Here is a 16,204-nt window from a genome sequence, read left to right on the forward strand (position 1 = left end):
TATACCGTCTTATCTTATTGACTTAGTAGGTATAGTAGGTTCTATAGTAGTCTTTAACATCTTTGGTTATACCATACCAGAAGTATTTTCTTTATAATAGTTCGAAAGTCTTTTCGATACTAAAATGACCTACTAACGGATCGTTATAAAAAAGTTGGAGTAACTCCTATTTAACGGCTTGCTCTACCGGGACGAACAATCGTCCTTAATACAGCAATTCTTACTCGTATCTAAATGCCTATTCGGGCGAAACTCTCTAATTTCGGGCTGGACTTACTAGCCTTTCCTTGATTTTTAGAGTTACCGGATCCGTAGCTTATAGCTCTAGGATCAATTCTCTTATAGATTTCAATGGTTCTATAGTATAAACCGCTTCTAGTCGAATATACTCTCTCGTATATTAACAAGTAACAATCTATTCCCGTCCAAGCTAATCGGCTTCTTAGTAATCCTAAGGTCCTAGCAGGTAAATACTTAGCGATCCTACGGTAACTTCTGAGGGACAACCTATTATTTCGGGTTTCCAACTAGCTAGTTTACTAGGGTCCTATACACTGGTATCTTCGCTATTCTCTAGTATACAGTAGGCTCTCTTAACCCCTTCTATAGTCGTCTCTCCGACCTAAGTACTGGCTGATTTGCTAGGGTTTCTTATACGAGCTAATTTACTCTCTTCTATATAATAGGCAATCTTATTTCTTTCCGCAATCAGCTTTCTAATCCGGTTTACCCGAGCAATTTTGCTCTCAAAAGTAGGTATCTACTCGAGTCTGTTAGGACGTTCTTTGTCCTTATAATCTAGTCTTCTCGAGGAGCTATCGGCCGGATTTCGCTTCCTAGGCTGATACTTGATAGTGAAATTAAATCCTGCTAGATATATACACTATCTAGCCTGTCGGCCGTTCAATCGGTTTTACTTTATAAACCTTTATAGGTTATTGTAATCCGAAAACATAGTAACTTTATAGCGACTCCCTTTAACGTAGTATCGCCAATACTTAAAGGCTTCTATAATAGCCATTATCTCCTTATTAGGAGTTCTATAGTCCTAGGCCGGTCCAGAAAACTTCGCCGACTAGAATGCAATAGGATGTTTTCGGCCCCCTTTCGGGACCTACAATAGGATAGCTCCTATTGCAAAGTCAGAGGCGTCTGTCTCAATGATAACAGGGAGTTCGGGGTCGAAATGATGCAAAACTAGCGTATCTTGAAATACTCTCTTAAGCCGTATAAATGCTATACGCTCTTCGGCCTCTAACCGGAGGGTTCTCGGTTTTCGTTCGTTCTGTAACCCCTTTAGCAAATTACTCAACGGTAATGCAATCTCCGAATAACCTCGAATAAATCGACGGTAAAAATTGCAAAATCCTAAGAAAACTTGGATATCTCGATAGGATTATGGTTCAGGCCAATCTTAGACAGTCTAAATTCGTACCGAATCTATACCGACACCTTCGGGAGTCAAAACATAACCTAGAAATTCCACCTTGTCTTAATAAAATGAATACTTACTGGGCTTGCAGTATAACTACGCTTGTCTCAGGCATTCCAGGACTCGTCGGAGGTGAGTCGTATAGGTTTCCCGGTCTAGGGAGAAAATTAAAATGTCATTTAAATAACACATACAACAATCGTCTAGTAGCCCGCTTAAAGTAGTCTGAATATAATTTTAGAAGGTCGTAGGAGCATTTGTCAGGCTAAAAGGCATAATAAGATACTTAAACAGACTATATCAGGTGCGGAAAGCCGTCTTCCATTCGTCTCCTTCTCGGATACGAATCCGGTAGTATACCTCTTTCAGATCCAACTTCGTAAAATACTTTGCTCCGGATACTCGGTCCAAGAGTTCTGAGATCAACGGTAAAGGGTACCGATTCTTAACCGTTATCCGGTTAAGTCCACGGTAATCTACATATAAGCGTAGAGTACCATCTTTCTTTAGGACAAACAAGATAGGACTTGCAGCTAAACTCTGGGATAGGCGAATACGGCCTTTCGCCAGGTTTTCGTACAGATATTCCTCCAAAATCGAAAATTCATATCATAACAGAGGGTAAAGAGGTCTAACAGGAGGAATAGTATTATAGAGTAGATCAATAGTATAATCAGTGCTTTTAAAAGAAGGCAGAATATCTATGTTACTGGAGTTTATAATATCTACAAAGTCTAAGATTTCAGGAGGGATGTCTTCAGGTTTTCAGGGGGTATTCTCCTCTTCCTCCTCTAGAAAAAGCGCCTCCAGTATATCTGGGTACTACATCAAGGAGTAAACACAAGCTTCTCCTCGACATATTTTTAAAAATTTCTTCGGGTTTTCAATCCGAATATACTCCGATTCCGTTATAAACTACTATAAATTCCCTTCTAGATATAACAAGACCTTATAGGATATTAAACTTAGTATCCTAAGAAGAACAAGGGAATCATTTATAATAAGGGGGTGATTGATAGCGGTACAAGAAATGCATATTCTTTTAGTAATTCCTTAGCAGTCTATCAGTTCCAAGGGAACTTCATAAACACCAAATACTTCAACGATATAATAGTCTATAAACCGAATACAGGGTAATTGTATCCCGATCTATCGGAGTTTCCTCTACTTTACGAACTCCAGACTAACAACATCAATCTCTACTCTAGTATCGAGATCGACTATAATAGATTAAGAGGCATAGTTCAATAAGGTTGCAGAAATATACATTCGTTCTTTGACTGGAACCCCTAGTATATCGTCTTCACCGACGTAATCGGGGTTCACGTCCGCCGGTATCTACTATTTCCCCACCGATTTAGGCACAATCTCCTACCTCGGCGACTGGGGTACCTAGTAGCTTTGTTCACTGATACTCCTTTTTATAGGCAGTCGTTAACGAAATAGGTATTACTGCTATAAACAAAACAAGTTAAAGGGTTTCCCTAACTGTCTATAGGGTTCAGCTAATTGAAATAAGATGGGGTTGACATAGGGTAGTCGTCAGGTTTCATATATAACGTCGTTAACTATACATTTCGTTGGTAATAACGGGATAATAACGCTCTTCGAGGATAAAATAACGATTTATAGGTTAGAGAAGAACACGATAAAGGAGAAGAGTAAGAAGGATATCAGGACGAATACTTAGGGGCTTCCTGAGGTTTTCGGTACTAGAAACTATATTAAATTTGGGTAGCGAGTTTAACTATCTCTTCCCGAGTCTCTAGCTTATTATAAATGTACAAGTCGATATAGTTGCTAATTGCAGACAAAAGCTTTGTATAAAAGGTAAGAGTATAAGCCTTTTCGTCCTACTTCGGGAATTAGGCCTTAAGGGATTCCAAGTACTAATAAAAATCCAAGGGAGATTAGTTTTCTCGTTACTTAGTATCATTGAGCTACTTTGCAATAGTAGATTCTTGATCTACAAGATCTCGAATACAGTTCAGTATCCAATCTTCAAACGTTTTCCAGTCGTTTTCGGCCTCTTATCGTATATCTGTCGGAAGATTGTTGCAATAACTGTACTATCGATTGCGAGGACGTTCTTCCATTTGATCCAAGGCGAAAAGGATCCGGTTCATACCCGTTTTGAACCGTTTCGGGTCTCCCATGAATGCTCGCTATAGATCTTAGAGCCATTCCAAACGGCGTCGATAGGTGGTGTTGTTAGGGAACTGAATCAGATACTTCACCTTAATCGCCTTTCGGTCCTCATTATAGTCACTAGAACCTACTGAAGGAGAACGATATCGCCTGCATTTCGGTGAGGATTCGCCTGGTAAGATGCCTAGCTTCCGAAGCAAACCCTCTTCTTGTTCTCGCAGTTGTTTCAGCGCTTCCAGTTGCTGTATCCGAAGACGGGTTGATTCCAACAGGTTATTATAGTAAGGAGCTTGACGCAGAACCCGGGAGTCCAAAAGGGTATACGAAGATATACGAGGTCGAAATCCTGGTGATTCCGACCAATGAAGGCGTACAGGATTTATGGGTGATTGGGGGGTGTTTTCCCCTGGACTCGACTCTGCTCCCAGCTCACGGGAGGTACTCATCGTAGGTGCCATCTCGGCCAACAGTAGAACAGAAGGATCAGAATTGTAAAGGGGGTTGTTCTGGGAACACGTTGAGGGAGATGGACTACAATGTCTCAGTACCGAAAAGGGTTCGATCAGTAGGCGATAGCTTCACGAACAGCCTCCTATTGTCATTGACTACACAGAGACTGATCCTTGCGGATCAGAAGTGCCCCGCGTGAGAGAGTTCCCTCACGGGGTTCTTATCTATCCTGTATCGTGACATTATCCAGCATCATTCGGCGGGTCCTCCTGACCTTCGTCTGGAGACTCTCGTTACACTTCCGCTGATAACTAGTAATTAACGAGTGCTCTGCTTTACTATCGTACGGTAATAATTCGGCTGTAGCCATTAGAATCTTAGCTATTAGGCTCGTCGTAGCTAGATTAATAATCTTGTCAAGGTAAGCCGTTTGCGATAGCCAGATCAATCTTTTAGATCGGTCCCTTATAACTTCGATACCTAGGAACCATTGTAAGTCATCCCTACCTATAAGCTAGTACTTTCGTTATAGCAGGTTGATCAGTATCTAGGCGACAGCTACTTTTTCTTTCTTATAACCTAAGACAATATCGTTGATATAGAAGAAAATCAGGATTCCGTCCTTGATTAGGATATAGGGCTTGTATAGGACGGCCTAGAACCCTGGGGTTGAGAGAGTCGTCTTGAGTTCTTTTTACTAAAGTAATACTGACTCGTAGAGGCCGTATAGGGCTTTCTTTAGCTATAGGATTTTACTAAGACTTTTATAGCTAGGAGGTATCTGTATATAGATGGTATCTGTCAAAAAGGGTTATGTGTCAAAAGGGTCAGGAAGCTGGATCCTAGATCTGCAAAACACGAACCCGGATCAGTGTGATCCGGATTAGTGCGACTCGGATAAGTGTGATCCGATCTCTTGGAGAACCGTCAACCCGGGTCTCCGTGGTCCAGGAAATTGGGAATAAGAAGGAAGTTCACCTCCGTTAGACAAGGAAGAAAACAAGACATCCTCAATTTTCGATCCTGAATTTCCATCCTAAATTTAACTCCGAACGTTCAGAGTTGCTGTGCATCTGACAGTATCTTCTAGTATAGCGTTGATAAAGGCATTGACTATATCGAACTGTTTTAATTCGAGGTCGAATCTAGTTGCAATAGCTATAACGATACGAAATGATCTAGTAACGAGGGTAGCTATATAGGTCTCCTATACCGGTAGTCTTTATTAGTCACCCCAAATAACTAGCTTTACTTTATATTTCTTGAAGGTTCCGTTTTGGTTGAACTTATAGGTATATACCTATATATAACCTAAAACGTATTTATCTTCCTTCTGTAGCTTTTGCTGGTTAACCTCGGTCTAATAGTCCATTTCGGCATTCACTTGCAAGTAATCCTTTTCGGCTTGGATAAATTGATCCTTAAATAGATGGTCTTTGAGCTAGTAGTGCTACCTCGGTAGTAGAGGTAAATCTTGGCTGTAGAGAGTCTGTAGGCCGTAAGGCCGTCTAGCAAGTCGTTATACCATTGCCTTCGTAAATGCTTGACTATCGCGTGTACCAACCGGTTGCTATAACCGTCCTGCTATAAAAGTAGCTATCTAGGGTTTGAAGGTTATATCTAATACGGTTTACCGATTAGCTTGTTAGATCGAAGCTATAAGTAATACGGCCGATAGTGTCAAAGGAGGTATAGGATACAGCTCAAATCTTGAGGACATATATGGAAATTGTATCTCTTCTTCGGCCTCTTCTTCAGCCACTTCTTCAACTGCTTCTTTAGTCGCTTCTTCAGCCTGGTCCTCGTCGATATCTAGTATCGGCTGTTCGACAATTTCTTCTTCTAGTGCTATAGATCTTAGTACCTCTGGTTCGGGTAATTGTATTATTGTAAAGAGGTAGCTCAGTTTGTCGAGTTGGAGATGTAGACAGTTGTCCTTTAAGGTTTGGATATCCCTATCGAAGATCTCCTCTTCGTTGAATATCATATCCCTTGTGCCGATCACCTTGTTGGTTACCGGGTTCCAGATCCTGTAGATATTTGAAGAGCTGTATGTGAGGACCGGCTGGGTAAGGTCGGCGTGGGCGCAGGACGGAAGCCCCCGAAGCCGCAGCGCCGGCGGGGTCGCAAAAGCAACAACAACGCTAGGCCAGAAGGGCGAGGATATCGCGTCAGAGGAGCGTCGAAGGAGCGTACAAGCAAGGTCGATGACGGGGCAGCGAGCGGGGTAAGTGAGCCCAGACGCTGTCATCGCAGGGCATAAAGAGGGGGGTGGAAGACAGGACTTAGGAGAGAGACAGAGTTCAATGAGACCACCGTCCCACCCCTAACGAGCACTCTGCTCCTACGTTGCGCGTGCACTGCTCGTACCCAGACACTCTGGTCCTACTACCCTTGGGTCCTTGACCCTCACACTGTATCCGATAAGGTAGCCAATCCAGGCTCTTGGTTCCAGCTTTGGGTTCCATTGCCGAAGATTTTTCGGTTTGTTGAATACTCCTTTTTGAGCGCTTGTTGTCAAGGCAAAGGCTTTATAGCCGTAAGCTCGGAGATAAGCTTGGTCTGGCTTCCTGTCTTCTACTACTATACCGTCTCTGTGGGCAAGGTAGGTATAGAATCGATCGTACGAGGTCTTCCAGTTGTACCCGTATTTGGGGGTCCGGTTATATAGATAGACTGCAGCTCTGGCAATCTCTGGCCAAAGTATTGCAGGAAATTTGGCTCCGGCTCGCATTGCCCTGATCTTTTCTATGATCACACCCCCTGAGCGTTCGGCGCCCCTATTTTGCGCTGGCGTATTGGGTGCCGAAGGCTCGACCTTGATGAAGCGTCGTGTGAATATGACCTTGATAACTGGCTGATGGAATTCGTTGTCGTATTCCACTACCTTAGGCTGTAGTTAGTATTGTTGCTCTAGGGTATCGAAGAAATGATCGAGTGCTGAAACAATGGATTCGGCCTCCCTGTCCTGAAGGTAGTAGTCCTAGGCTAACCCGGACCATCTATCGACTATCAATAACAGATATCGGTAGCCGTTATATCCTTCTTTGAAGTCGAAGAGGTCTATAGTAAAGTGTACACCTGGACCTTTGTCGTGGACTCTGGGTTGTCGCCGGATTCGCTCACATCACGAACCAACCAACTCGTGGGACTCGTGAAATTCACGACATTATAGAGCTAGTGTTGCAGTTCACCACTTCTGGACTAAGCGTTTGCGGAGCTGTCCGAACCTACTACTTGAACGATATAGAGCAAAGCTAGATGTATGCGAGTTGTCATGTCTGTTCTTCGGGATAGATGAATCACAGAGGACACATGCTTGTCAGAAACACGAGGGTGCCTCCTGGATCTGTGTAGTGATATCACGAAATGGCGTAGATTGAAGAGTGGTGTTGTGGTTCGTAACACTATGATAAGCGTACGGTGAGCCGAGGGTGAAGCGAACCCGGTCTTAGCAATCATCTAGGATGAGTCGAGTGGTTTTTTGGAGACTGACTACCTCAATAGTTGACCCTGACACTTCTTTTAGCCAAGTCCATATTAGTCGTACTGCCCGAGCATTAAGTAGGGCGCAAAGAGCAGCATCCTGAGCCGAGTGAGCGACTTGTTTGACCCGACTACACTAGTAGCTGCTGTGATTTACTGGAAGGGTGGTATATAGGTAAATGCAAAGTTATGAGCAGAGAGACACCCTATGTTTCGGAACCAAGTTTAGGGCGCCGAGTTACCGCTACGTAGGTAATGTAAGGTAACTAGCATTTTCTTTACAACTAATGCAGGCGACGACCTTTCATAGACCGATTGAAGCTGATACTCGTACTTAGAGCGTAACTCCAGTGTACACGGGTCATATTGCCCATTTTATACCAAGTAGTCTCCTACAGAGACTATGTAGATTTACAGAAGGAGACCAGGTAACTTCGTTATCGGAAAAGTGCATCGGGAAGGGTAACAATTTCGAAATAGAAGAGGGGCACGGACGCAACATCTTCCTTATAAGGATCCTTTGCTCATCTCTCGAGATCATGATCAGCTTCTTCTCCCAGTTTCATCCTTCAGCCCCCTTCCACCGCATCACATCACATCTGCTGTTCAACTCTTTGCAGCGTCGTCCCCAAAACTGGCACCTCCAGCGCCTTCGCCCTCCCGTCGGGCCCCGTTTCGAAAACCAGCAGATCCGCCGGATAATTGCCCCACCTCAACCGATCCCCTTCGGCCCACGACGCGCAGTTCTCGGCGGCCGATTTCCCCTCCAACCCAACAACCCCCCGAAATGCTATCCTACTCCCACCCCCGCTCCCCGCGACCAACCCCATCGGGTAGAGCCACATCCTCACCGGGCCCTCTTCCCCGTCAGGAAGCTGCACCGTATTCGCTCTCACAAACTCCATCACGTCCGTCCCGTTGCTCACGAGCCGCGCGAGATGCAACGCGGGCTCGTCCGGGTGCACCGACACCTCGGCCGACGAGTTCACGACTTTGCTACCACTGCCGTCTGGCAGGGCCAGGGTGTAGTTCCCCGCAAAGTTCGCCACGGCCTGGTCCCGCGCGGCCTGCTCCGCGGCGGGGAGCCAGATGTCCATGAAGAGCTGCCGGACGGCGAGGAAGGTCCCCAGCGACGACGGCCCCGACGTGAGGATGGATATCCCCATGTCGTGGTCGGGAGAGATGCCCAGGAGGCTGGTGTAGGTGTCTCCGCCGCCCTGCTTGGTGTAGACGTCGACGATGCGGGTCGTCTCGGTCTTGGGGGAGACGGCGGCCGGGACGGACTCGCGAAGGATCTCCCAGGGGCTTCCGATCGAGAAGCGGAGGCTGGAGGTGTGGGTGATGGGTTTGAGCCATTTGCGCGTGGTAAGCGGCGGGAGGAGGGTTGAGTTTAGGATGGAGCGGCCGAGGGTTGTTAGGTCGGCTAGGGAGGAGTAGTAACCGGCAGTGCTGGGAAGCGTAGGCTTAAGGTTAGTGAAAGTGGGGAAGGAGAAGGGGGACTTGTGGGAGGGACACGTACGGTGCCGCGTCACCAAAGTCAATATCCCAGCCGTCGTAGACAACGGCGTCGGTGTCGTTGCCAGGGTGGAAGACGAAGGTTCGGGTTAAGTTTAGGGGTTTCAGGATCACCTCTGTCACAAGGTCTGGGAATGGCGTTCTTGTGATGTTCTCGATAGCGTACGCAAGGAGTTGGAATGCCATGTTGGAGTAGTTCGGCGTGCGGTATGATTGGGCCAAGGGCCAAGTTTGTAGCACGTATTGCATGGCATCTGCCCTGGTGCATGGTTTGAGGGGAGGCGAGCCACATCTGACAACCTCAAAGTCGTTCAGCGTGCGAAGCCCAGGGATACTAGAGAGGATCGAAGAGCCATCTCCGAGAGCATCTGTCATATTAATTAGCACCTAGGTAGCCAGAAATCGAGATACGATACCATAAGATGATTAATCGTACAGGCCCTAGAGATTCCACTAATCTGGCTGGCCAAAGATCCCAGCGTGACTTCGGACCAATCCACGTCACTGACAACGTCCTGTATCTGACTGTTCGCCAGCTCCGGAACGTATCTCGTTACCGGCTCGTGCCAGTACTTATACGATAGCTTGGACAGCATCGTATATACGGTCACGAGCTTGGATATGCTGTGAATCCGAAATAGGGTGTTAGGGCCGACGTTGACCGATGCATTCTGCGTTGCAGCTGTATTGTAGTAGCGGTGGATCGGGTCCGCATCTGTCGAGCGAGAAGAATAGATCTCGATGGCAAACGAGATTGTAGTCCGGTTTATCTGGGTGTTTGAGACGAGTGCTTCGTCGAATTTGGCTTTGGCTTCGATGAATGCGCGGGAGGCCACATCAGTCGCTGCCGGATACGCAGGCCCGAGGAGTGGACAGTTTTGAGCTGAGCAAAATATGCTAGCGAACCCGAAGGCGAGAGTGATCACTGATAATGCGAGCCTCATGGTGAACTGAACTCTTCGCTTGAACAGACAATGGGAAGTTCATGTGTCTAGGCGCCCGGTTCGCTAACTTTATACGAATTACGTCGGACTGCCTAGGGCAAACAGAGAGTATGATAGTTCGGCGGCGCAATACTGCAATTGCAACCCTCTTCGTGTGGTACACATAGACAGCGGCCCGCTGACCCGTCCAATGAAGATGCTCGAAAACGATTCTTGGTTGCAGTACAGGATCAAGATACTCTAGACTGACCCGCTGCCCCAGTCTTAGACTGAGAGGGGGATTGCTATCCCGGTATAGCGGCACCAAGTTTCGGCCGCTTTCAAATGGCAAGGCATTCTCGTCCAACAATACCCCTCTTCCTTCCCCAACAACAACCCCTTCTACCAACCGGCACTTCCTATCCTATCCCAAGCAGACGGAAAACGAATTTTACTTTCGAGAAATTCGAGTTAGTGAAACCGGAAAATAAGAATACAATGTTACCGCTTGGTGCCGTATTAAGATGTATCCCGTCTCCACTGGCAGGCAGGACCGCTTCACCTATATTGGGTCTCGCGCATTTTTTTTTTTTTTTTGTCTTTAGAATGTATTTGGCGGCGCCTCCTCCTCCACCGCCGCCCTCGCTGGTTGTGAAGTGTGGCATACACTTAATAGAGGAATAAGTCTGGAAGAACGTCGTTCTCGCGAAAAGGGATGATATGAAAGAGGAGTGTGTTCTAAATGCAGTGATGAAGAGGGCGATTATGTCTATGACCTATGTAGAAGCGATGTAGGAGAGTGTCTCATGGTTTACGTGGAGTGAGTGTTTTCTTGCCGCGGTTGTACCTTTAGACCGCAAGTCTGATGTCGAGTGTTGGTCCTGGGACGAATGGAGCTGGGTCGATGGCTCGGAGTCCCTCAAAACCTCCGTTCTCGGACAAGGAGTGTAGCTTTTAACAGTATAGATATACGAGGATTTCTATAATCTCTCTAATACAGGCGCTCTGTAGGTACTGTACAATAAAAATTCTAGCAGCTGGTATACGACAACGAAGTCGCCACCATCGAATAAAAATACGTTTAATGTGAGGACCGGCTAGGCGGGCCCTGGGCCGGCATAGGGCGGAAGCCGTAGGGCTGTAGTACACAAGTTGCTTGAGTTCTCGTTTGTAATATTACTATTCACCGGTATTGGGTTAGACTCGGCCACGCACATGGCTGCCTCCGAGGCAGTGGTAGCCACCGTTGCGGCAAAAAGTGCGAGCGCTGATGCAATCATCGTTGAGGAATCGACCGCCCCAGTTCGAACAGCAGAACTAGTATCACGGGATGGCGTAGCCACGGTTTACCTGGTATTTACTTTTAGCTAACTGTCGCCCCGCAACTTTATTTCCATCGACATGCTGTCCACTTGGAAGTTCTCATTATTACAGCAGCAATAAACAAACATTAACTAACCCATTCAGGTTATTACAACATCATATAACAACTTGGTTATTATGCTGCATATGTTGAATCATAGTGCAATATTTCGTTACCCATGATAATGCTTTCACGCTGGTGATTAGCTAGGGAGAAGGGAGTAGTACACGATTGCCGAGCCATCACACAAAAATATATTCTCCGATCCCTCACCCACCACCTCACTACCCATAATCACATCACAATAGACCACTCCGAGCAGCAAAACGGACCACAACTCCACGTTTAGGCGGGGGCAAACTAAGTTTGTTGTTTTGGGGGGGGGGGGGTTGTACGCCATAAAACATGATAATCGCGTCACCTGGTTACATGAAATAAGGCCCAACGCCAACATAACCGATTCGATGGGTGAGAAATGAGTCTTTTTTCACACATGGATTCGAGGCGCCGGATGAGTCAGCACCTGGGGGAGCAGCATCACCACCAGTATTCACCCGAGGACCACTGAGAAGTGGCCCCGAAGCTGTTCTTCGGGCCCCTCCGATTCCGTCTCGGCACCCGCCAATGCTTGAGCTCGGCTCTCCAAGAGAGTTGATATTATTCCGCCTCGACTCGCTGGAGTAGGTGCATGATCCTCGCCGCTCTCAGGAGCTACCGAACCCAATCAGTGTCTTGCGGGGTGGAACGCCGGGCGGTGTCTTCCGTTGGACTCGCAACCAACGTCTCCGAGCACGACCCGCAATGGCGCATCTTGTCGCTCTACGGCGCTCTGGGATTAGGAATATGAGTATCATGCTATGTAAACCTTGGTGAAATAGTTAAGGTAACTTATGATGCTCTAAGCGGCGGCGGCGGTCCTGGAGCCACTTGAGGGCTTGTATGCTCCCGCCAGGCTGCTCCGGTCGTCTTAACCTCGTCAACGAAGATACCCTCCAGGCTGAGAATACGTTCATCGTATTAGTGTTGATGATGCAAGCCCTGACGTGCGTCTCCCGTTGGGGCGGACAGCCCACCCCGGTTCGCCTCGGTGCGAGTTGCTGTGACGGATTCCCTATGGCACATGAAGTCCGGGATCTATGACGGGAGCCTTACCCATGCTCCGATTTTGCGCATCAAACAATCTGCCCGTCCAACCGAGGCGTAATAATTCAGAAACCGAATTGAAGGCGGATAGGGACCTAATTCCACCAATATATCGATGCTCGGGCCTGGGTGGTATCTTCCGAGCCCTGAATAGTATACTGTCCCAAGTTTCTCGAACGGCTGAGTCTCGACGGCGGTAATGACAAGATTGTAGTGTGGAATCAAAGAGTAGGTATAGCTTCTACAAACCAGCAAGGTTTGAGATTCTCGGCTCTCGATGGTAAAGTGTGTGTCGGAGACCGCGAGTTCCGTACCTATCCATCTAATTATCGCGCTATCCAGGATTTGAAGAATAGGAGTGGGCAATTCTGCTGTTGGCAGTGCCTCTTGTTTTGTTAGTCGTCTGATGACAATGTAGTGCTAATGGGGGAAAGAGGAGAGTTTCAGGTTAGAAGTGTAGTAAGTAGGGTGGTGGTGTTGAGAATTGTCTGGGGAAGGAAATACTCTTTCAAATTCATGTTCTGTCAGTCACTATTGATTTCCCGTCACAATAATACGGGCTGTTCACGGCCTCAATGTTTCTACGTATCCCAAGTGTTAGAAAGACAGCAGCAGCTAAAGGCTATGTACGTCTACGGAGATTCCTGGGGCCAACAGGCTGGGAAGACATCGTACTGTTTTATATGATGCTAGGTGGTCTATAAGTGAAAGCGTTAAGACAGAGGTAACGTCGTCGTCATATCGCAGACGCAAGGAATATCATATCGCAAAGACCTGTTACTCTCAATTTTGTATTATACAGGAATCAGCTTTGTTCATCTCTAGAGAACCTCGTCACGAAATCCTTCTCACACCTTTTGCCCCCTCCCATCAAACAGTGCAACACTCACACGGTTTGACCATGCAGAACTTTCTTAAAAATATCATAGTTGCCATCGCCTCTAGGATCAAACACGGCAAAGTGAATCTGGCGCCACCAGCCTCCGGAAAACTCATCCTCCCGAAGCACTTCCAACCAGCAGTGAGCGACATCCTCGGGGGGGTTCGCATAGACGCCACAGCCGAGAGCACCGAGGACGAGATGGCGGTGGCGCTTATGGGCGGCGATGCGCAGCACCAGGCGCATGTTTTGCTTTGTAAAGTCGCGGTCGAAATCGGTGCGGAAGACGGTCTTGTGGGTGCCGTCGGCCAAGCGGAAGGTCTGAGTGCGGGGGTTGCGGATGGCGGCGATGCTGATGGCGCTCATGATGGGGGGTGGTGCGGTCAGCGGTTGGATACCCGGGAGCAGGCTGTGGCCGCTCTTGAGGTCGTTGCGCACGACGATGACATAGGGGCTGTAGATGGCTTCTCCGCGCTGGAGGGGGTTCTGGGCCGTGTAGTGGAGCGTCTTCCAAAGGGAGCTGCGATAGCACAGCGACTCCTCCTGGGCGAGGGCTCCATTGAGCCACCCACCGCCGGGCTTGTCGTGGCGGGCAAAGTTGACGACCACGGGGTGGGGGTTGTCGTATTTGGCGTCCTGCTTTTCGCTTTCCTGGGCCAGATTGAGGGCGGCGTTGAGCGTGTCTTCGTTCAGCACCTGTATCCTTGTGGGGGTGGAAAAGGACGGGCAGAAGTATGGGTTGAGCCGGCCGAGGGTGTCGAGGCTATACGGATCCGATTGTTGGGCCCTCTCGGTCATACCGAGCTGGTCCAAGACGCTTTCAACAATATCTTGGGTCTCCCGCGCCGTCACCCTGAGTGACTCGCGGGAGCTCGGCGACGAGTTGGCAGACCCCCTTGGCGATCGTGGGGAAAAAGAGGGATCAGAGCCCTGCCCTCCTCCAAATCCCAATCCCGATCCAGAGCCAGGTCTGGACATGACTTTCCTGGTAGTATGAGGTAATGTCCTGCGGGTCAGTGGCTTCCGCGGAGGTATGCGGGGCCGTGTTGAGCTTGTCGGCGGGGGGTTTTCGCCTTGGTCGTACCCCGCAAAATATCGCACGAACTGTTGCATTTTCTGCGCAAGGGGAACAAGGAAATGCCAAGGGGACATGAAAGAGTCAACCAACTCTCGTAGGGTAACCAAGGTACCAAAGCTAGCTAAGGTAGATAAGGCCAGCTAAAGCAAACGGGCGGACCGTAAGTGTCGCCTTTTTACCGCCCTAAGTCCCTGCTGCAATTCCAGACACACTTCCTACCTGATGCATGCACCCCGTTGGCCTAACTCCAGGTGTCTCCGTGCAAGAGGCTGGAAGCAAAGTGCCGACGGACCGGTCTGGTTGTGGCTGGCTTGGGCCGGAACTGCTGCCCGACTCACATCTGAGTCAAGCGGTCATGAAGTTGTTCATGATGAGTGACGCGGCTTGACACGATTGGGTGCTTGTTTTCGAGTTCAAGTTGGGCCGAGCCTGTGTTTCTCAGCCACGGTTACCAAGTTGAGAGAAGCTGACAATCGAGGGCGGGGCTAACCTCCGCTGTGTCTTTCAAACACCACGACAGTCATGGTCGCCTGGGCCCCATTTTGAACGCAACTTGGCCCACCGACCGAAAACTGTCGTCCAATGTACTAACTAGCCCGTGTAAGGCGTGCACGTATAGGAAAACCACAGAGATTTACAATCTAATACGTGGAATTTGGGCCTCGAACTAGTTTGATAGCGCGTTCAATAACTTACCAGTATTAAACGTAAAGTGCTTCAGATAAAAATCTGCCGAGATATATCCAAATCTAGCAGAAGAATATTGGGAAGAAATAACCACCTTAACTTCTTATACGCGTTGAGATATCAGCGCGTATCACACGCGCCATTAAAACTGGTTGAAGATCCAAATTCCACGTATTCGACGTATATATCTTTGTAATTTCCCTATACGTGCACGCCTTACGCGGTCTAGTAAGTTGGAGGATAGTTTTGGGCCAATTGGCTAGACTTCCCCGGTTGGGAGCAGACTCCGGGAGAGAACAAAAGTGGGGTTGTCATGATGTTTGCAAGGCACGGTGGAACTCCGATGGCTGAGGCCAATGGTTTTTTCTTCTTTTTCTTGTCTTTTCAGTGTAACCCCTAGACAAATGTGTAACCGCTGATGCCAGGCCACGAAATGGAGCAGAGTGATCGACGTGGACGTCCGAAACAGATGGTGCTTTACACGGTTGTGTCCGAGAGAAGGCTTGTCAGGACACAAGTGATTGAATAGGCATTCCTTTGGTAGCACGCCCAATGTTGCAGAGCGCAAGAAGCTGACATAGATTCACATCTGGCTGATGGCCCACGAGGCGCCACGGGGATGGCAGTCAAGGAACCGTGGTGTTTACTGACTTGTCAAAGGCCCCATTCATGCGCTCAGCTGATACCCTCTGGTCCGGCCAACAAAAATCGCTTTACGTGGTCATGATTGATTTACTCGTTGTGATTCGGGACCGAGGTTCTGGCGCCGCCTCAAGAAACTTGGACAGGAACTTGTCTCCCTCAGGGCCCTAGTTTCTCCCCCGGCGAGATAAGAAAGAGGCTCCGACACTGGGGCTTCGCACATCTATCTCTATCAGTCCGCATCCTTGTCTCGAAATATTCGGTAACTACCTGCGCTAGGTATTGCCGAGCAGTTCTCCTAGGCATCCAAATCCCTACCCATGGTTCTTGGGTTGCTTTTGAGGCTCGGCTTCGCAGTTGCTGAAGAGGCTCTTGATACGCTGGTAACATCTATAGACTCGGCCGAAGAAGCGACTCATTCCTATTACGAAATGGATCCGGTATGACTTTGTCTGTT

The 16,204-nt window shown here is 48.1% G+C and overlaps 2 protein-coding genes across 2 annotated transcripts; both read right to left on the reverse strand.

Annotated features, from left to right (window-relative positions):
* Positions 1-8,109: 8,109 nt before the first annotated feature.
* MFIFM68171_04685 (uncharacterized protein) lies at positions 8,110-9,975 on the reverse strand (the record flags this gene model as incomplete). Its single annotated transcript, XM_071060105.1, has 3 exons — positions 8,110-8,965; positions 9,036-9,399; positions 9,468-9,975. 3 exons carry the CDS (start codon positions 9,973-9,975, stop codon positions 8,110-8,112), a joined length of 1,728 nt encoding a protein of 575 aa, XP_070916206.1.
* Positions 9,976-13,346: 3,371 nt separating this feature from the next.
* MFIFM68171_04686 (uncharacterized protein) lies at positions 13,347-14,453 on the reverse strand (the record flags this gene model as incomplete). The annotated part of the gene is made up of 1 exon (XM_071060106.1): positions 13,347-14,453. One exon carries the CDS (start codon positions 14,451-14,453, stop codon positions 13,347-13,349), a length of 1,107 nt encoding a protein of 368 aa, XP_070916207.1.
* Between the last annotated feature and the right edge of the window lie 1,751 nt (positions 14,454-16,204).

This window comes from Madurella fahalii (genome assembly GCF_045866475.1).
Source record: "Madurella fahalii IFM 68171 DNA, scaffold_2, whole genome shotgun sequence".
NCBI classification, from domain to species: Eukaryota; Fungi; Ascomycota; class Sordariomycetes; order Sordariales; genus Madurella; species Madurella fahalii.